The sequence below is a fragment of the Coffea arabica genome, chromosome 9e (genome assembly GCF_036785885.1).
Source record: "Coffea arabica cultivar ET-39 chromosome 9e, Coffea Arabica ET-39 HiFi, whole genome shotgun sequence".
In the NCBI taxonomy this organism is placed as follows: Eukaryota; Viridiplantae; Streptophyta; class Magnoliopsida; order Gentianales; family Rubiaceae; genus Coffea; species Coffea arabica.
The window spans coordinates 9,623,821-9,645,336 of record NC_092327.1 but is presented as its reverse complement, the minus strand read 5'-3'; the positions used below and the strand labels follow the sequence as shown (position 1 = coordinate 9,645,336).

Here is a 21,516-nt window from a genome sequence, read left to right as displayed (position 1 = left end):
AGCAAGAAACTAGGTTAGAGGACATGAGAAAACTATTTACCTTACTTTAATCTCTAGGCTAGCGGTCTTGAGGAGGCTTGTAGGTAGCTTCCTTAAGGATATGTTGCTTGGTTAATGTTGTTTGTGTGATGAATGAAAGGATTATGGTTAGAAAATGGAGAGAAAGTTAGAAAATTTTGGTTAGTGCGCTGGCCGAAAATTCTGGTAATGTTGTTCACTTTTTATTTCGAAATTTTGATGCTTGGTTGGTTGTGAAATTGATGGATATATGTTGTATATTGTGTGTACAAAGTGTCTTTCAAAAATTGTTTCATTTGGTTGCACAAAACTTGAGTTTTGGCAAGAATCAAATCTGGAAAACGTACAGCAGAGGTCTCGGACAGTGCTCCTTTATCTGAACATAACTCTTTGTAAAAAAGTCAAAATTGAGTGCCATTTGCAGAATTCAAAACTAGACATTCGTAGCTTTCCAATGGTATAAAAATCTCCTGCTGCTTCATTTTGAGTGAACCGCAGTGAGTCGGAAAAGTTTGCTGTTCTGTTTTGACTGTTCATACGAATGAAACTGGAAGCTGCGTTTTGTGGCTTGATTTTGTCCAATTTGTGAAAAGATTTTCGGAATAATATCTTGTGATAAATTGTAGCCTTTGGAACATAGTTTCCAACGCCACCAACCATTCTCAATTTGAGTTTGTATAGAGTTAGATATGGCTTGATTTTGAAAACGCGGCAAAGCTGGAAACTAGAAGCCTTATCCTTTCTTGCTGACCGAATGGTCAAACCTATTTTGGACAGTTATATTTCAAAAATTTTAGGGTCATTTAACTATCAAATGCTTATTAAATGTTTCGGGAACCTTGGTTTAAAAAATGGAGTGAATTGGGGTTGATTTCATTGGACAAAACCATTGGAAAGAAAGAAAGAGTGAGTTGGCAGATTTGCTTTGAAAATTTAACAAACTTTGGTCTCTTTGTTAACTACCTTCCCATGTGAGTTTTTGCCTATAATTTGATAGAGAGGTATTTTACATATGGAAATTTAAGTGTACCAAATTTGGTGTAATTTCAATATCATTTCGATATCCAAATGATGCCCCAAAGATTGCTCTTCAAATCTGGAAATTTACCGAACAGTTTGTAAGATTCAGCTGACTTTAAACTGTTATATCTTGATGGTCAAAACTCTGAATTTAGTTTCATTTGTCGTGTTTGAAACCTTGTTTGGAACTCTTGTTGTGTTATGAATTTCAAGGACTGATTCACTTTCTGTGAATTATGCCGAAGTTCCAAAGGTTGCTGGAAAACCAAGACTGGTTCAAACCTGTCTTCTTGGAACTGAAACTTTGAACTGAAAAATGAATACATTCTGTTTGGAACCATGAAAAAGTGCCTTCTACAAACTTTTAGTACTTCGAACCTAGTTTCCGATGGTATAAAATTTTCTATTTTTGGATATGCCAAACTCAAGATCTGATTTTTCAAAGATTGTCGCGCAAAGCAAAAATTTTTCGAATTCTTAAAAAATGAGTTTTTGAGAACTTGTCACTCTCTCTCGATATCGATAGACCGTTTTAAACTCGATTTCATGGAAGAGACAAGTCTCTCTTGGGACTTTAAATCCTCACTTTTAAACCTCAATTTTCGAGAGATTTAAAGTTCTCTTTCATGACATTGTCTTAGTATTGCACAAGTGTGCATTCTTTCTTGTTGACCAGGGGTTTGTAAGTATTTGTGAGTGATAGTCAATTATTATTTCTTCAGGCGCTCAAGAGGATTTTCAAGAGAATCTCAGAGCGGACGCCTAAAAGGTTATTTGCTCACTTACTTCCTTTTTGACTTGGTGAGTGTCAAGTGCATGATTTGTTGTGGAATACGTAAATTGCTTCTTGTTAATCATGTGAATTAGAATTGTCGAGACGAATGTGTACTTTATCATACTCGTTCTCTTTTAAATGAAATTATGATCGAATTTCGCTATGTGAATTGATATTCAACTTGTGTGAAGTGATGTGGTTGTGAATCGTATTTGTGATCGTCGATTGGAGCGTTGTCTCATCGATTTATATTTGTGTTTGGGGGACGCCTAAACTCATAGGCTAACCTTGTGATTTGAGCCGGCATGGGTTTGGTCGAGAAGCTTGGTGAACCATGAGATATTCATAAAGCTTGATCTATTTGAGAGATCTCGCTTGGCATACTCGAGTAGTATCGCCTTTTAAAATGATGAGCGGGCCTGGGACAGGGGGTATAACGGTGAACGGGATTCGTGAATTAAAGCGGTGTTCTACGGACTAAATATACCTACCCGGTTGACGGAGTGTCATCACGCAGAGGTATATCATCGAGACTTGGCAAAGCAAGTGGAATCTAGCTCCTGAGAGCTCCTGTATCCTTATTGAGTGTGTTTTATTTTAAATTATGAATTATTTGAATGTTATAGCTTTATTTCTCGCATAAGTGCTATTGCTACTTGAACTATGTGTTTGCATGCTTTTCTTGACCTCACTGAGTATTAGCTCATCCCATTAGCTTTGTTTTCCTTAACAGGAGTTGAAATGGAAAGAATTATGGAGAAGCCAACTTGATGGACTTATGATTAGAATTTTGAGTGTAATTGTTTAGATAACTTTTGGAGGTTGTATATTTTGTGGAATGTTGATGTACTTTTGGTATCTTGTGATGTAAGAATTGTATATTTATTAAGGAAGCGACACTTTCTTTATATCTTCAACTTTTAGTATTGATTGATTTTTCATAAGTTGAATTCGTCTCGTAGGGAGTCCTGGCGAGAGTTAAGCAGGTGTCCCGCCGATACCCTTAGATTCGCTCTAGGGAGAAGTGGAGGCGTCACAAATCCTGCTAGGGTTGGTGGCGGCAACTAGGGTTTGTTATATGTCCGCGGCCATGAATGCCCTCCAACCTGCTGCTGGGGGGCAGGCTCCTCCCTCTCCAACCTTTCTCCATAAGTCCTTTGCTGCATTGTTCTCTAACAACTCAGCCACGCCATCGCTATCCATCCAAGCGACTCCATCTACACACAAAGGGGAACCAGCGTTGCTGTTCTCGCAAGAAGCTCTGGAGAAACTTGCCGCTCCACACCGTCTAGCACTAGTGGGCAATTTTTCAAGAGGTCGACCGAAACTTGAGGACATACGTGGGTTTCTGCGCAAGTTAGATTTGCGCGACACTGCAACTGTTGGCCTACTAGACGCACGACATGTGCTGCTGAATTTCAACTTCGACGCTGATTTCCATAGAGTATGAGCAAGGGGGATTTGGTATGCCATGGGCACCCGATGAGGGTCTTTAAATGGACTCCATCGTTTCATGTTTGATCGAGAGTTGTCTGTTGTCCCTATGTGGTTCCAGCTGCCCAAGCTACCACTTCATTTGTTCCATAGAGAGACGTTGTTTCAGGTTGCGGAGGTGGTAGGCGTTCCACTGTTAGTGGATGCTGCAACAATGGCTATCTCGAGACCTAGCGTTGCACGAGTCTGTGTTGAGATGGATTTGATGATGCCAAGGCCTTCGAGGGTGTGGATTGGGAATGGAACGCATGAAGGTTTTTGGCAAGAGCTGGTGCCGGAAAACCTGCCCTCATACGGCTCCCATTGCTTTAGGCAGTGGCACACGGAGGATGGTTGCCATGTATTGCACCCAGAGCTGAGGGCTGTTAAGGCGGGAGGAGATGTGGAGGTCACTGGGTTGCCTGCTGAGGAGGACATCAGTCCCAAGCAAACGCTGCGAGTGACGGTCCAAGCCAACAAGGCTGTGTCGAGCTCGGCAAACACAACCGTAGCTGGGGAATAAGCAACGAAGCATGGCTCAGGCATGGGTCAGCAGTTTGAACAGGTTGGGGCGGTAGTGGTTGATGGGATGACCATGCACCAGTGCGCTGGTGCTACGACAGCGCTGGCGGAGACAACAGCAGTGGTTACGGCCACGGTTTCGCAGCAACCTCTTGCGGCGCCTCCAAACGACGTGCTATTGCTGGGTGGGCAGGAGTTGAACCAGGCGCAAGACGTCAGCGATGCTGGTGCAGTGGCTACTCCTAACGAACGCGAGGCAGGTTCCGCGCCAGTGCATGGCCATGCGGTTGATGGGCAGACTGATTTGCACAAGGGATCAGTAGAACAGTGAGCGACAGAGAGTCATTTTGGTTTTGCAGATGGTTTAACAAGAGAGGATAAGCTTTGCAAGGTGCAGGGACGGGTAGGTAATTTGTCACTGAGAGGAGAGGCTAAGATGGTGTCGCTGGATGGTGAGAGTTCATCTGTTGCTGCTTTGAACTTGGAACCTAGCGTATTATCGTCCATGATGCGCCAAGATGGGGTTAGTGCACTGCCCCAGTCGAAGAAAAAATGTTCTCGGGTCCATATTCTATCTGATCGTACTTTACGCTTTAGAGTAGTTGTGTCGAAAAATTCTTTTTCAGCGTTATCTAATGATTAGGTGTCTTTTTTGGAATATTCGGGGTGTAACTCGAGCCCCTAATCTAAAATGGCTCTGCAAGCTAGTTAAACTATATTCGATGTCGTTGGTAGCAGTTTGTGAACCTAAGACTTCTCTATTGAACCTGGATTCGGTCCGGGTGAAGGTAGGAATGGATTTAGCTGTTGCAAATCAGTCGAGTAGTGTTTGGGTATTGTACAAATCTGCGTTTACTTGTCATACGATAGGGGAATCCAATCAGCACATCACATTGGGCATTGGTTCCCAATTATTGCCTGAGGAGATATGCTTTTCATTTGTTCATGCAAAGTGCACTGCTCAAGAGAGGGAAGGCCTATGGGTAGAGCTATTGCGCGAGAAGCCGGCGGTTAAGCCCTGGTTTCTAGTGGGGGATTTTAATGTTATTTTGAATGCAGAGGAAAAATGGGGCAGCTTACCTTTCAGGCAGGCCGATAGGGTGGAGTTAGCACAATTTATGTCATTGGCAGAGGTTGGGGATGCTGGCTTCTCGGGGTCCAGGTATATTTGGTGTAATAATAGGCAAGGTTTGGCTAGGGTTTGGAAGCGCTTAGACAGATTTTTGCTCAACTCCGCAGCAATGAGGATGGAAAATGCTTTCATAGTGCAACATTTGGGGAGAGATCCGTCTGATCATGCCCCCCTGCTGTTGTCTGCGGTGACGAGGTTGGATGGTAAGCCAATGCCGCTCCGCTTCTTGAATGTGTGGACAACAAAACCTGATTTCCTGGATGTGATTAAAGAGTGTTGGTCTTTTTCCTTCCCTGGGTCGTCTCTCAAGATTTTAGCGGAGAAGCTACGTAGGGCGAAGCAAGCGCTTCGACAATGGTCTAGAAGCTCTTTTGGTGACATATTCTTGGCGATTCGGACAGCGGAGCAAAAGATGGTAGAGGCGGAAATAGCCCATGATGACCATCCATCAGACGGGTTGTTGATGAATCTACATGAGACGCGTGCTCGACTGCGCAATGCTTTAATGGTTGAGGGAGAGTTCTGGAGGCAGAAAGCTCGGGTTAAATGGCTTATGGATGGCAACAGGAATACGGTGTTTTTTCATGCAGTAGTAACGGAGATGAGATGAAAGTCGATTATTCATAGGATTCGGAGGACGAATGGTGAGTGGGTAGACGATGAAGCAAGTATTTGTAATGAGGCCGTCTCTTTCTTTCAGGGGTTGTTTACAAAAGAGGTGGGAAGAATTGCCAGTGACATGTTAGAGGTCATTCCTAGGGTTATCACTGAACACGATAACAATTTGCTGATGGAGGTCCCATCAATACACGAAGTGAGGGGGGTCATCTTCTCAATGGATGGGGATAGTGCCGCGGGTCTGGATGGCTTCACGGGGAAGCTTTTCACGGTTGCGTGGGAGGTGGTCGTTGTGGATGTTCATAGGGCTATAGCGAGCTTCTTTTGTGGCGCAATGTTGCCAAGAAGCGTCACCGCTACTGCAATTGTGTTGCTTCCCAAGGTTCAATGCCCACAGGATTTTACACAATTTCGACCGATAAGTTTATGCAACTTTGTCAACAAGGCCATCTTCAAAATCTTATCCACCCTTTTGGCTAGGGTTTTTCCTCGGATTATCTCACTGCAGCAGAGTGGTTTCGTGCCAGGGAGACAGATGGCGGATAATTTTCTATTAGCTCAAGAGTTGTTGAGCGATATTAAGAAACCCAACCGGGGAGGGAATGTAATGCTCAAACTAGACATGATGAAGGCCTACGATAGGGTATCGTGGTTGTTTTTTACACAAGTTCTGTGGCGTTTTGGTTTTAGTGAGACTTGGATTGATATGGTGTGGAGGTTGATTTCCAATGTTTGGTTTTCCGTCATTGTGAATGGCTTGCCGCATGGGTTCTTTAAGTCTACCCGAGGATTGCGCCAGGGAGATCCAATTTCGCCGACCTTGTTTGTCATTGGGGCAGAGGTACTTTCTCGCTCTCTAAATGCTTTGGCGGAGCATCGGAGCTACCGACCCTTTAAAGTCCCGAGTGGATGCCCTGTGGTCACGCACTTGGCTTATGCAGACGACGTGATCATTTTCACTAACGGCCTTAAGGCTTCTGTGCAGTTGGTCAAGAGGGTAGTCGATGGATACTATTCACTGTCGGGGCAGCAGGTTAACTGTCAGAAGAGTTATTTTTTGGTGCACCCCAGGTTGCCTCCGCAACACCGAGCAATGATCAGAATGGTTACGGGCTTCTCGTACAAGTCTTTTCCAATCAAATACCTCGGCTGTCCTTTATATATTGGAAGGAGAAGATTGACTTACTTTGCAGATATCTGCAGTGTTGTAACGTCTAGAATCTTATCATGAAAACATCGGGTTCTCTCGTCTGCAGGCAAACTGGTATTATTAAGAAGCGTGCTTTCTTCAGTGCCGGTCCATCTGTTAGCAGCGGCATCACCACCAAAGGGAGTTTTTGCCTCTATCGAAAAGGTGATGGCTGAATTTTTGTGGGGTTCGTCGGATGTTGGCCATAAGTTTCATTGGATAAGCTGGAGGGAGCTGTGCCAGCCTCCGGAAGCAGGTGGGATCGGAATTCGGAGCATTGCTAAGGTATATGATGCATTTTCCATTAAGCTTTGGTGGAATTTTAGGCAAAGGAAATTACTATGGGAAGAATTCCTAACAGCAAAATATAGTAAAGGGTGCATCCGTGTTTGGCAGAAGCGGTCTCTTCACAGTCCTATACTTGGCAGAGATTATGTTCTATCCAACATTTGACGGAGGAGCATATCGACTGGATTCTTGAGGAGGGCTCAATGGATTTCTGACATGACAATTGGATGGGTATGGGAGCATTGTGTCATCTCGTAGATATTTTTCATGAGCATGTGGTGTCGAACTTTGTCTCTCAGGCCCAATGGAATGTGCAGCTGCTTAATCGGGTCTTAGAGCCGGAGCTGGTGAGGCAGGTGGTGAAGGTCCCTCGTCCTTCCTCTCGAGGAACGGATAGGATGGTCTGGGCTTTAACGGCGGATGGTGCGTTCTCGGTAGCCTCGACATAGTCCATTGTTGCGCAGGCATCCAATTGCTCGTGGGTCGCTTCTCAGGTTTGGCTGAAGGGATGTCCACTCAAGATTTCCTTCTTCATGCTCCAGTTGTTGCGGTCGCATCTTCCGCTTATGGATATGCTACGAAGATTTGGGGTTCAGGGACTGTCTAAGTGTCACTGTTGCCCTAGGCCGGGCGAGGAAGGGATCCATCACACCTTTTGCACAGGGGATTTAGCAAAGGCAGTTTGGAAGAGCTTCGAAGATAGTCCAGAGGATTTGACTGTGACGCCTACATTGAGGCATCTGGTCTTTAGATGGTGGTTGCGTCGGGGGCACAATGAGTACCTCAAGTTCATCTATCGGTTGCTGCCAATGTTGGTCTATTGGGAGCGGTGGAAAGCAAGAAACAAAGGGGTATATGATGGAGGAACGTGGTTTATACGAAGGTGGTGCATCAGGTATTTTGTGAGAACCCGAAAATTTTCTGAATTTCTAGGCCTTATTTTCTTTCTTTGCACCCGTTTTCTATATTTTGTTATTATGTTAACTTTAGAGATATTTTTATAAGTAAATATAGTTTTAAATTATTTTTCTAGTATAAGTTAGTTTTTGAGAAATTAAGAGTGTATACCGGATGTGGGACCCGCTATTGCAGTAAGTGCGATAAAATTCGGCCAATTAGGTTAAGTTTTGTATACCGGGAGTAATTTATTAGGTGCTAAGAGATAATTAAAGGTTACCTAGATGGATTAGTATTGGAGAGACAAGAGAATAAGTTTAAACCAAAAAAGTGACAAGTGTCACCCTCCTATTCAATGTTGGACTTTGACTACTATTCCTTAACTTTATTAAATGTTCAAATTGGACCCAAAATCATCTTCATTCTTCAACCATTTGGCCGAGGTTCTTGAGGAGGAAAAGAAAGGAAAGGTTTCACCTTGGTTCTTCATTTCTTGCTCCAATCTCACAACTTAACCGTTACAACTTGAAATTACTCCATAAAAACCCTTAGCTAAGTAGTATTGAGCTAGTTAGTGGAGTGGTTTGGAAGGGAGAAGTGCTAAGTTGTCTCTTTTTTTGAGTTGGTAAGGTGAGTAGCTAAGGAATGCTTTCTTTGGTCTTGTTAATGTTGAATTAGTGATTTGTGTTAGTTAAAGAGGTGTTTTTGTGGGTTATTTCATGACTTTTGGTAGAGATTGTGGAATTTTATTTTTATTCATAATTTTTCTGTTTTTATATGTTTAACATTGGTTGGCCATGGATGATAGCTTAGTATGGTCTAGAATGAAGCTTTGGTGTGTTAATTGTCTCTATTTGCGGAAAATTTCCGCTTTGTACAGAAAATTTCAGCTTTAGGGTTTTAATTTGATCATGATTGGGGGTGGTTTTGGAGCTACCAATTGGTTGTATCTTAAGGGTGTTTCCTAGACTATGATTGGTATGTGCAATGGTGATTGCTTGTTATGAAATTTGGTGGTTGATGGTAGCATGGTAAAGTACGGAAATCTAGGGGAAGTGCTGCTGAAATTTTCGCAGGACCCTTGAGCAGTCTTGGGGAATCTACTATATCTTGATGTAGGAAAATCGGAATTGAGTTCCGTTTATTACGTTTTAAACTAGATTCATAGTGCTATAAATCGTGTAAAGTTCAGACACTGTTTCTGTCTGTACAATTTATGGTGATTTTTCAAAGTTGACTGAAAATTTGTACCTGTTCTGTCTTTCACTGGATTAGCAGCAACTTGAGGCTTGAATTTGACTGACTTGCATTCTGAATCTTACCATGGTGTTTTCTGGAAAGTTGTAGCCCTTTGAATGCATTTTCCAACGGTATAACTTTTATCAATTTTGGACTTACAAAACTTGAGATATGATTTTTCATATAGGGTAACGCAAAACTGGAAAATTCTGTTTTCCTAGTATTGATCTTACTTTCATTTTCTACTTCACATTTGGAGTTGGTCAATCATTGTAGGTAGGGCTTTGAGGTTGTTCATACCTTTAAGACCAATTGTTACCTTTTCACTCCGAAGTCGCCTCTTTGCTTTGCATTACTGGTTCATTTGAATAGGCTTATGACTCGTACCCAAGTCTTACTTGCAAATTTCATTTACTAGGTCTTAGAGTCAAGTCTTAAGTGTTTGCCTTTGATTGTTCTAGGAGGTGCCGGCGAGTAAAGCCACACTTGGGAAGGAAACTTTTGAAATTACCCTTGTTGGAACTGGTGAGTGTACCACTCCCCTGAATTGTTGTTTAATTGGTTCATCTATACTTGAAATGTGTGGCATGGATAACTATGAACTCTGTTATTCTGAATGAGACGAGGGTGTACTTTATCACACTCGTTCTCTTGCCTGTACTGAATGAACTAGAATCTATTACTTGTACTTGTTATGAACTTGAACTTGTTACTTGCGCTTGTTATGAGATCGTTTGGAAGTGTGTCCAATGATCTTCCTGTTAACTTGAGCTCAACCTCATGGGGAGTTAATTAAGTCGAGCCAGCAAGGGCTTGGTCGAGGTAATTAATAATCCATGGGTGCCTGTTCTTGGGAAATCTTTGGGTATTGAGACTCTTGATTCCGGTATACTCGAGTATTACCATTCCTGTTCTTGTTTGGCGTTCGGGTCCGGTAAGGGGTATGTTTGGTGGACGGGATTTGGCGTTAAAGTGGTGTTCTACTGGACTGATTCCTTTATTTGAATGTTGACGGAGGGTCAACTAGGTTGGATCAAGTATTGCAACGGGGATTTGGCTCTTGAGAGCCACCTGTATCCTTTAAATTGCGGTGTTCATTCATTTCTCGTATTTGATGTGTATATGTGCCCTAAAAGTGATTTCTCATGATTTTTCCTGTTTATACTTTTGGTACCTCATTGAGCTTTTAGCTCACCCCATCTCGTTATCCTTGTTTTCCTTACAGGGAACCATCTTTTGGAACTTCGATGTTTTGAAGAATGAGTTGAGCTAGTTAGAAACTCTTTTGCTCTTTTGAGTATAGCTCCTCGACAATTTGGAAACCCTAAATGTATCTTAATAAAATGTTTCTTTTGGTGTATAAACTTACTAATATGTATATTGTACAGTGTTTCCTTATGGTTATTTGTCTTTGGGAATGTATATTCTCTCATGTCAAACAAAGTATACTTGTACTTGGTTGGATTGTGACGGGGCAGTGGCCCTTCATCTCGTTTTGATTTTTTTTCGTGGGAACGTTGTACTAAACATTGATTGTATCTTTTAGTTCGGCTCAATTGGGTTTTGAATATTATCTTCTCGAAGTTCTTTTGAGCGTCTGGTAAGGTTTCCGTTTGTTCCGGATCCGTAGTCCTGGCGAGAGTTGGGTAGGCGGTCCGCCGAACCTTTTGATTCGCCTTAGGGTAAGGTGGGGCTGTCACAGGTGGTATCAGAGCCGCTTCGCGCGGTCTCTGCACGGAGTGAGCTTGGGCCAAGTAGTGTTATGGTCCTGATTTCGTGAATGTGTCTAAGTGCTCGTTTGAGCATAAGCTATGAACCGTGCTTGTTATAAGTGTAAAAATCTTTATCATGGAACTTGAGGAAGATAGATATGTATGTCGGGTAGGAATCTATAACATTGATGATTTACTCTTGGGACCGGCCGGCTCGAGCTGTGAATTATCTTATTGTGGATTCTTGGACTTGAGTACCAAATTGTGGTGAAGAGCGCGAGAATAAGGATCTGTATCTTGATTGAACTTGAGGTAAGTCTGGATGGCAAAGGCCAAGGCACGGAAGATTTTACATTGGACCTCGTAATAAGACTGATCGAGGGGGTTTGATATGGAAGTGTTATCATGGACTACTCTTGTACTAGTCTGGCTCGGCTTTTTTCGAGCGTGGCTAAATTGTAAGGGAATTCGCACCTAAGACATGTTCCCTTTTGCTATGACCGTGAGAACTTGATAAGTGTTTACTTGACTTTGAGTTAGTCTAGCTACAACCATAGAGGTACTTTCTACCCCTCTTGTGAGATTCGATAACCGTAGTTTGGCTCTCGATAAACTACCCTTGCCTATACTTTCTTGACATTTATCTCTTGATGTCAAAGTGTGGACTGACTTGATTATTATTGTGTCGAGATCGAGAGTTTGGAATTAGGTATGGAATTTGAGAGAAAGGATTTGGCCTCTATACCTATATGTTTCTAAGTTTGATTTTTCGTGGTTGGATTGGGAGTGAAGGAACTTAACAGTTATATGGTTAAACCAAGTGTACTTGGTTACTTGTTTTGATTTTTTCAATTTGCTTGGTAGGCTATCCCTTGAGTTCGAGCAAATCGGTAAAATGACACATTTGACTGAGATGTATAAGGAGATAGAGATTCTTCGAAAGGAAGTAGAGTTCCAAAAGAGATTAGCTGAGCACTGGGAAGGGCGATGGGAACAGGAGTATTCAGAAAAAATTGAGCTACTGCACAAGAACATAGAGCTGAAAAAGAAATACGAAGGGATTCCAGAAGAGGTACAAAGTAAGTTTGAGTTAGTGCCTTCGTCTAGTCAAATGGACTCTCAAGACATTCCTAGTAATAAAGATGAAAGAGGTGAAGGAAGTGCTCGCGACAACAAAGGGAAACGTAAAGAGATGGATAGAAATGGAGTTGCTATAAAGGATAAGGGGAGGAAGAAGGAAAAGAATGGACACTTTAAGAAGAAATGTGTGGCTGCTAAGTGTGAAACATGTAACAAAACTCATACGGGAATATGTTATGTGAAAATTGGTGCATGCTTTAGATGCGGCCAACTGGGACACCAAGTGAGGAACTGCCCAGAACAAATGAATTTTGGGATGGTGAAGTTGCTGTAATAGTTAAAGTCGGCAAGCAATGATGTGTTAGCTGAAATAATTGTATTTATGGAACTATGTGTATACAACCCCTATGTAATGAGTGTATTCTCGATAAAAGTAGTAGATCTATACCTGATATTGTGAGTGTATTCTCCCTATGTCTTCACTGATTTTCTTAGCATAGCGTTTTAGTCATAGCATTGTTACGATTTCTTTCTAGATAGATTGTGGTATGAGGAGAATTTCGTCATACTTTTAAGGGGGAGAGAGTGTGAGAACCCGAAAATTTTCTGAATTTCTAGGCCTTATTTTCTTTCTTTGCACCCGTTTTCTATATTTTGTTATTATGTTAACTTTGGAGATATTTTTATAAGTAAATATAGTTTTAAATTATTTTTCTAGTATAAGTTAGTTTTTGAGAAATTAAGAGTGTATACCGGATGTGGGATCCGCTAGTGCAGTAAGTGCGGTAAAATTCGGCCAATTAGGTTAATTTTTGTATATCGGGAGTAATTTATTAGGTGTTAAGAGATAATTAGAGGTTACCTATATAGATTAGTATTGGAGAGACAAGAGGATAAGTTTAAACCAAAAAAGTGACAAGTGTCACCCTCATATTCAATGTTGGACTTTGACTACTATTCCTTAACTTTACTAAATGTTCAAATTGGACCCAAAATCATCTTCATTCTTCAACCATTTGGCCGAGCTTCTTGAGGAGAAAAAGAAAGGAAAGCTTTCACCTTGGTTCTTCATTTCTTGCTCCAATCTCACAACTTAACCGTTACAACTTGAAATTACTCCATAAAAACCCTTAGCTAAGTAGTATTGAGCTAGTTAGTGGAGTGGTTTGGAAGGGAGAAGTGCTAAGTTGTCTCTTTTTTTGAGTTGGTAAGGTGAGTAGCTAAGGAATGCTTTCTTTGGTCTTGTTAATGTTGAATTAGTGATTTGTGTTAGTTAAAGAGGTGTTTTTGTGGGTTATTTCATGACTTTTGGTAGAGATTGTGGAATTTTATTTTTATTCATAATTTTTCTGTTTTTATATGTTTAACATTGGTTGGCCATGGATGATAGCTTAGTATGGTCTAGAATGAAGCTTTGGTGTGTTAATTGTCTCTATTTGCGGAAAATTTCCGCTTTGTACAGAAAATTTCAGCTTTAGGGTTTTAATTTGATCATGATTGGGGGTGGTTTTGGAGCTACCAATTGGTTGTATCTTAAGGGTGTTTCCTAGACTATGATTGGTATGTGCAATGGTGATTGCTTGTTATGAAATTTGGTGGTTGATGGTAGCATGGTAAAGTACGGAAATCTAGGGGAAGTGCTGCTGAAATTTTCGCAGGACCCTTGAGCAGTCTTGGGGAATCTACTATATCTTGATGTAGGAAAATCGGAATTGAGTTCCGTTTATTGCGTTTTAAACTAGATTCATAGTGCTATAAATCGTGTAAAGTTCAGACACTGTTTCTGTCTGTACAATTTATGGTGATTTTTCAAAGTTGACTGAAAATTTGTACCTGTTCTGTCTTTCACTGGATTAGCAGCAACTTGAGGCTTGAATTTGACTGACTTGCATTCTGAATCTTACCATGGTGTTTTCTGGAAAGTTGTAGCCCTTTGAATGCATTTTCCAACGGTATTACTTTTATCAATTTTGGACTTACAAAACTTGAGATATGATTTTTCATATAGGGTGGCGCAAAACTGGAAAATCCTGTTTTCCTAGTATTGATCTTAATTTCATTTTCTACTTCACATTTGGAGTTGGTCAATCATTGTAGGTCGGGCTTTGAGGTTGTTCAAGCCTTTAAGACCAATTGTTACTTTTTCACTCTGAAGTCGCCTCTTTGCTTTGCATTACTGGTTCATTTGAATAGGCTTATGACTCGTACCCGAGTCTTACTTGAGAATTTCATTTACTAGGTCTTAGAGTCAAATCTTAAGTGTTTGCCCTTGATTGTTCTAGGAGGTGCCGGCGAGTAAAGCCACACTTGGGAAGGAAACTTTTGAAATTACCCTTGTTGGAACTGGTGAGTGTACCACTCCCCTGAATTATTTTTTAATTGGTTCATCTATACTTGAAATGTGTGACATGGATAACTATGAACTCTGTTATTCTGAATGAGACGAGGGTGTACTTTATCACACTCGTTCTCTTGCCTATACTGAATGAACTAGAATCTATTACTTGTACTTGTTATGAACTTGAACTTGTTACTTGCGCTTGTTATGAGATCGTTTGGAAGTGTGTCCAACGATCTTCCTGTTAACTTGAGCTCAACCTCATGGGGAGTTAATTAAGTCGAGCCAGCAAGGGCTTGGTCGAGGTAATTGACAATCCATGGGTGCCTGTTCCTGGGAAATCTTTGGGTATTGACACTCTTGATTCCTGTATACTCGAGTATTACCATTCCTGTTCCTGTTTGGCGTTCGGGCCCGGTAAGAGGTATGTTTGGTGGACGGGATTTGGCGTTAAAGTGGTGTTCTACTGGACTGGTTCCTTTATTTGAATGTTGATGGAGGGTCAACTAGGTTGGATCAAGTATTGTAACGGGGATTTGGCTCTTGAGAGCCACCTGTATTCTTTAAATTGTGTTGTTCATTCATTTCTCGTATTTGATGTGTATATGTGCCCTAAAAGTGATTTCTCATGATTTCTCCTATTTATACTTTTGGTATCTCATTGAGTTTTTAGCTCACCCCTTCCCGTTATCCTTGTTTTTCTTACAGGGAACCATCTTTTGGAACTTCGATGTTTTGAAAAATGAGTTGAGCTAGTTAGAAACTCTTTTGCTCTTTTGGGTATAGCTCCTCGACAATTTGGAAACCCTAAATGTATCTTAATAAAATGTTTCTTTTGGTGTGTAAACTTACTAATATGTATATTGTACAGTGTTTCCTTATGGTTATATGTCTTTGGGAATGTATCTTCTCTCATGTCAAACAAAGTATACTTGTACTTGGTTGGATTGTGACGGGGCAGCGGCCCTTCATCTCGTTTTGATTTATTTTTCATGGGAACATTGTACTAAACATTGATTGTATCTGTTAGTTCGGCTCAATTGAGTTTTAAATATTATCTTCTCGAAGTTCTTTTGAGCGTCTGGTAAGGTTTCCGTTTGTTCCAGATCCGTAGTCCCGGCAAGAGTTGGGCAGGCGGTCCGCCAAACCCTTTTGTTCGTTTTAGGGCAAAGTGGAACTGTCACATATTTCTACAATTGAGTGAACTATTTCATTGCTGCTTCCCAGAGATAGAAGTTTCTCTTGGATCGTGGGATGCTTTTCACTCGTCGTTGGTGGGTATGAGACGGAGGGTTTCTATTCTTCAGGTGAAATGGGTGGCTCATAGGGCAGGGTACAAATTGAATTCAGATAGATGTTCTAGAGGGAATCCGAGGGCTAGTGGTGGGGGTGTGGTGCGAGATAGGGAAGGGAAGCTCATTTTTGGCTATTCATGCTTCTTTGGTTCCTTAACGAGTTTACATGCGGAGCTGAAGGCCATGTTTTTTGGGGTGCAGTTATGTGTCACTCGTGGTTTGCATGAGTTGCAGGTCGAGTCTAACTCGCTCGGCTTGGTGCGGATTCTGCAAGGGAGTCAAAGCTGCCTGTAGAGATTACAACAGGATATGGACTAGTTGCTCAGCTATAAGCAGTACTTCAGGGGAATCACACATTGCTATTGAGAGGCGAGCAAGCCCGCTGATTGCCTAGCTAACCTGGGAGCAGATTTGGAGCAAGAGAGGGTCTTTAATAGTCATCGCGCATTGCCTTCTAATGTCCGGGGAGAAATTGCTATGGAGCACTTAGGGTTTCCTAATTTTCGTAGGAGATGGATTAATTGAGCGTTGTATGCTTTTATTTGCCTGGATTCAATAAAAACATAGTTTGATAAAAAAAAAAAAAAAAAGAACCAAGGTACAGAAAGGAATTTGGAATAAAGAAGCAAGGCAATGAAAGGGAAGGAAATGCAAGTGGATAGGAATTTGGAGGTCCAAGTGGTAAAGAGTAATCAGAAAACCACAAGAAGGACCCGAAATCAACTGAAATCATCAAACATCAATAGACAGCTATTGAGAGAAATATAAAATAGTGTGAATAACTTGAAAAACTCAGGCAAAAGGAAGTTTTCATTTAGTGGATGAAGATATGGTTGATATGGATGCGGGAGACATGACAGATAAAAGGTGAGAGTGGAGACAGTTAAAAAAAACTGTGCAATTGCAAGAAAAAGGATGGAGACTAGCGTATTCTAGTTTCCAAAGGACAAATAAGGTTACTGGTGTGGAATTGTCAAGGTGCAGGGAACACTTTGACAATTCCCCAGTTAAACATCCTCTCCCCAAATTTGATTTGCCTCTGTGCGACTAAAAATAAGCAATCTTTTATGAAAAAATTAAAAAGACAGCTGAGATTTGAGAAATATGTTATAGTTGATTCTATGAATAAAGCTGAGGGCATGATAGTTTTGTTGAACAATGATTTCAAAGTGATTGAGGTAATAATAAATATTTTCACCATGGAAGTACACATTTTGGATCCAAGAAAATGCATGGATTGGTGGTTTATTGGCATTTATACCAGCGCTGGTGATCAAACCAAAAGAAACTAGTGGAAAGTTATTGAAAGAAGGAAGGAACTATGGGGTACTAAATAGATGATTGCAGGGAACTTTAATGATATCACTTCAAATGAGGAAAATGGGGTGGAAGAAGAACGGAAGAAGGAAGTTTCAGTGAGTTTAATGGTTTCATAGAAAAGAATACGTTTATTGACCTAGACTTTGAAGGTAATCCCTAGACCTGAAGCAATCATTGGTCAACTAAGTGGGAGATTAAACAAAGGTTGGATAGAGCTTTTGGAAATAGTGGTTGGAGCCAAATGTTTGATAGAACTAGAGTCAAGCATATAGAGAATCTAGGTTCAGATCATAGTATGATTTTTTTGGACTCCAATCCCCAATCTAAGAAGAGGAAAAAAAAGATTTTTGTTTGACTGAAGATGGTTGAAAAAGGATGGAATTGAGATAGTAATTAGAAGTGCTTGGGAAGAGAATCAAAATGGATCATACATGGACAAAGTAACTAGAAAAGTTGCAAATTATAGAGTGGCTATTTTGAAGTGGAAAAGCAATTTCTAAGGAAATGCCAGGCAAAGGATACAAAGAACCGAAAAGTAGTTGGAGGAAATCACAAAGTTTGATTGCCAAAATAAAAAAAGATTGGATACAGGAGCTAAAGATTCAGTTAAAAGAAGCTTACAGTAAGAAAGAACTTTTTTGGAGCCAAAAATCAAGGATCCAATGGTTGAAAGAGGGTGACAAGAACATCCACTTTTTCCACTCTAGTGTAAAGGGTAGAAGAAGGAGACATAAAATGCAGAGAATTCTAAGGAAGGACAAATCATGGGCCAACACAAAAGAGGAACTAGGTGAGGAGGTGGAAAAGTACTTTAAAAATCTTTTTTGCAATATGGGAATGGATCACTTGGATGTAATTCTTGAAAGAATACCACATACTATCACAAACTAGATGAACACTAACCGTATGAAGCCCGTAGATGAAAAAGAAACCAACAAAGCCTTATTTGCAATGAACCCAAATAAATCACTTGGCCCTGATGGAATGACACCAATGTTTTTTCAAAAATTTTGGCATATTGTTAAACTTAAAATCATCAAATCCATTAGAAACTTTTTCATTTTGGTATCATGTTGAGAGTTGTGAATCACACCATTATTTCCTTGATCCCTAAGGTAGAAAGCCCCATAGAGGTCAAACAGTTTAGGACAATAAGCCTTTGCAATGTTTTTTACAAGATTATTTCTAAAATTCACGCAAACAGACTCAAAAATGTCTTAGAAAATTGTATTAGCAAAAATCAGGCAACTGTTGTGCCTGAAACATAGATTTTGGATAATGTTATTTTGTCTCATGAGTACATGCACTATCTCAAAAACAAAAGGCAAGGATCTTGAGGTTTTATGGCTTTGAAATTAGATATGTCAAAGATTTATGACAGGGTTGAATGGATCTTTTTGGAAGCAATTATGACAAAGATAGGCTTTCGTGATAAATGGATTAACTGGATTATGGCTTGCATCTCAACAACTTACACTTTCAACATAAATAAAGAACCAAAAAGATATGTCATACCTACTACGGGATCAGGCAAGGTGATACCTTATCACCTTACTTAATCCTCCTAGTTTCTGAAGGCTTCTCGAACCTATTGGCTCAAGCATAGAGGAACAAACAAATGAACCTCAAATGAAAATAGGCAGAAATGGACCCTCAGTCACTCATCTTTTCTTTGCTGATGACTCGTTAAATTTTGCAAGACAGAGACCAACCAAGCAGAAGAAGTAATGAGAATTCTAAAGATGTATGAACAAGGATCAGGTCAAATGATCAATCTAGACAAGTCATCAGTGATCTTAAGCAAGAACATGGACTAGGAAAAGCAAAAGGAAATTTGCCAAAGATTGGGAAACATACAAAATGATGAAACAAGGGAAGGACTTCGAATTGGCCATGGTAATTACAGGAACTAAGGAACAAGTGTTTGGCTTCATCAAAGAGAAATGCTAGAGAACTGTGAACCGTTAGAGGAATAAAATGCTTTTTAAATGCTAAGTCAAGCGAGAAAAGAGATTCTCCTAAAAGCTATCACTATGGCAATGCCAATGTATGTAATGTCATGTTTCAAGCTCCTAGTAAAACTATGTAGAGAAATAAACACAATGATGGCAAATTTCTAGTGGGGGAAAGAGAATGGAAAAGGAAAATTCACTGGTGCACCTACACAATTTTAACAACTAAAAAGGATAATGGTGGACTAGGATTCAGAGATCTTCAACGATTCAATAAGGCATTGCTTGGTAAATAGGTATAGAGATTACTAACATGTCCAAATTTGCTGGTGAGTAAAGTCATGAAAGCAAAGTACTACTCCAAGATTCAATATTGAACTGCAAAGTGAAGAATAATGCATCTTGGATGTGGCAAAGCTTAATGGGAGCAAGAGAAGACGTAAATAAGGGTGTCAGAAAGAAAATTGGAAATGGGAGAAGCACTAGAATCTGGAAAGATGCATGGATACAGGATTGCAGGGGTGAAAATTAAATTCACCTAAACTACATGATTGCAAGCTTAACAAAGTAGAAGAACTGATCTCAGATATTAGATGGAACACAACACTCATTTTCAGGACTTTTGGCTCAAAAGAAGCAGAAAAAATCCTTAAAATACCTATAAGTCTCATAGGAAGACCAAATAGTTACTTTTCGAGCCACAGCAGCACAGGGCAATATACAGTCAGATCAACATATGAAGCAATGACCAGTGACAAAAAATAGCAAGAAAGAAGGGTCAACGATGGGGGGGAGACAAGCCTTGCAAGAGAGAAAGAAAGGGCATGGAAATAGTTAGGGAAAATGAAAATCAAATAGAAACAGAAACAGTTCATTTGGAAATTCTTGAATCAAGTCTTGCCAGTTAGAGAAACTTTTTTTAGAAGGATGAGAAAAGGAGAACTGATTTGCAAGAACTATGGTGAGGAGGCTAACACACTGGAACAACTTTTCTTTCAATGTAGAAATGCAGGATGTGACAGCCCCACTTTCCCCTAAGGCGAACCAAAGGGGTTAGCGGACTGTCTGCCCAACTCTCGCCAGGACTAACGGGACAGTTCAATATGGTCTAAACGTTCTGGAACATACAAGCGCGCTTAAACAAGTCAAAATCACAAAATAAAAAAATGAAAATCGGAGCTGACATGAATAGTAACTGACACGTCAGAATCCAGCCGGAATCTCACCAAACTTCCATCAAACATATACACCTTGAAATTAAGCATTTACAATCCAAAGTAGCATACAAAAGTTATCCAACAAGTTTGTACATGTACGGTTTGCAAATTACAACTCAACGACTTGGTTGGCTCAAAATGCACTTAGGGTTTTGCCCAAAAGGAGCTATTCAAAAGATAGTTACAACAAACTCAACTCGGCAACCAACTATCAAAAGCCATTCCAAAAGTGTTTATATTCCTGTAAGGAAAACAAAAGGAATAGAGTGAGCTTACGCCCAGTGAGATACTATCACTCAAGCAACCAAGTTCATATAGGCATAAAACGTTCAATAATGAAGTAAACCAAGATCACACATTCACAACATGGTTAAAAGGATACGGACGGCTCTCAAGAGCTCTTTTCCTCGCTTGTATACTTGATCGGATTTCATTGACCCTCCGTCAATGTTTACAAAGTAACCAACCGTAGGCTCCACTTTACTTCCATTCCTTCCACCCAACATACCCCTACCGGGCCCGAAATCGAAACAGTATAAATTTGGTAATACTCGAGCATACCGGAATCGAGAGTCTCATACTACAAGATTCCATATAATAGTCCCCATGGCTCGTCAATTTTCACGACCATGCCCTCGCCGGCTCGATCCAATCGACTACCAATGAGGTTGAGCTCAGCAGTAACAGTAATGGCCGTTGGATACTCGTCCATACGACACCAAATCCAGTATTTCATGTACTATTCAAGTACCACAGTTAACAGTCATATATAATACAAAAGGGGTGAGGGCGATCAAGTACACCCTCACTTTAATCAGTTTCACCGGTGCAAATAAGCCTTCAAGGCATCAAGTTCAAAGATAACAAAACCACATTGTAAACAAACAAGTGAGTAGTATACTCACCAAGTAAGCAAGTGAAATTTCATAAACTTCCGCCCCACGAGCGTCTTAATCACCGTCACGCCCTAAAATATTCAAATAGGCACAATAAGACTTGATTACAAGTTATAAACCAATTTCCACATACTACCGAAAATAAGGCTTCATTAGCACGTATAAGTACTAAAGTAAGCTAAGGAAAGTCCGGAAATGAAAGTTAAGCTCTAAGACCTAAAAATAGTTTTGCCGTCATTAAGCGTATTGGCCACAACCGGCACTACGATTATCGGATGGATGTACAATATAAACCTTTTCGAAGCTAACAGAAAGGGCTACAACGTTGAAGAAGGCCACTCAGTCCAGTTTGTAGTGCAACTAGGTCAAAAGATCAATATACCAAACCAGAACCTCATAAACAGGTTAATAAACCGCATTCTGGTTAAATCATCATAAGTCAGGCTACCTAAGTCCAATTCAAGTGATTCCAAAGCCATCCAAAAGCTAAGATACCAGGCTATATTTCTTAAAAAGACATCAACAACCAAATCAA

The 21,516-nt window shown here is 40.5% G+C and overlaps 1 protein-coding gene across 1 annotated transcript; it reads left to right on the top strand.

Annotated features, from left to right (window-relative positions):
* The first annotated feature begins 4,530 nt into the window (after positions 1-4,530).
* Positions 4,531-7,642, top strand: LOC113710011 (uncharacterized). The gene is made up of 5 exons (XM_027232861.2): positions 4,531-5,514; positions 5,641-6,760; positions 6,851-7,032; positions 7,335-7,458; positions 7,500-7,642. Exons 1-5 carry the CDS (start codon positions 4,531-4,533, stop codon positions 7,640-7,642), a joined length of 2,553 nt encoding a protein of 850 aa, XP_027088662.2.
* Positions 7,643-21,516: the final 13,874 nt, after the last annotated feature.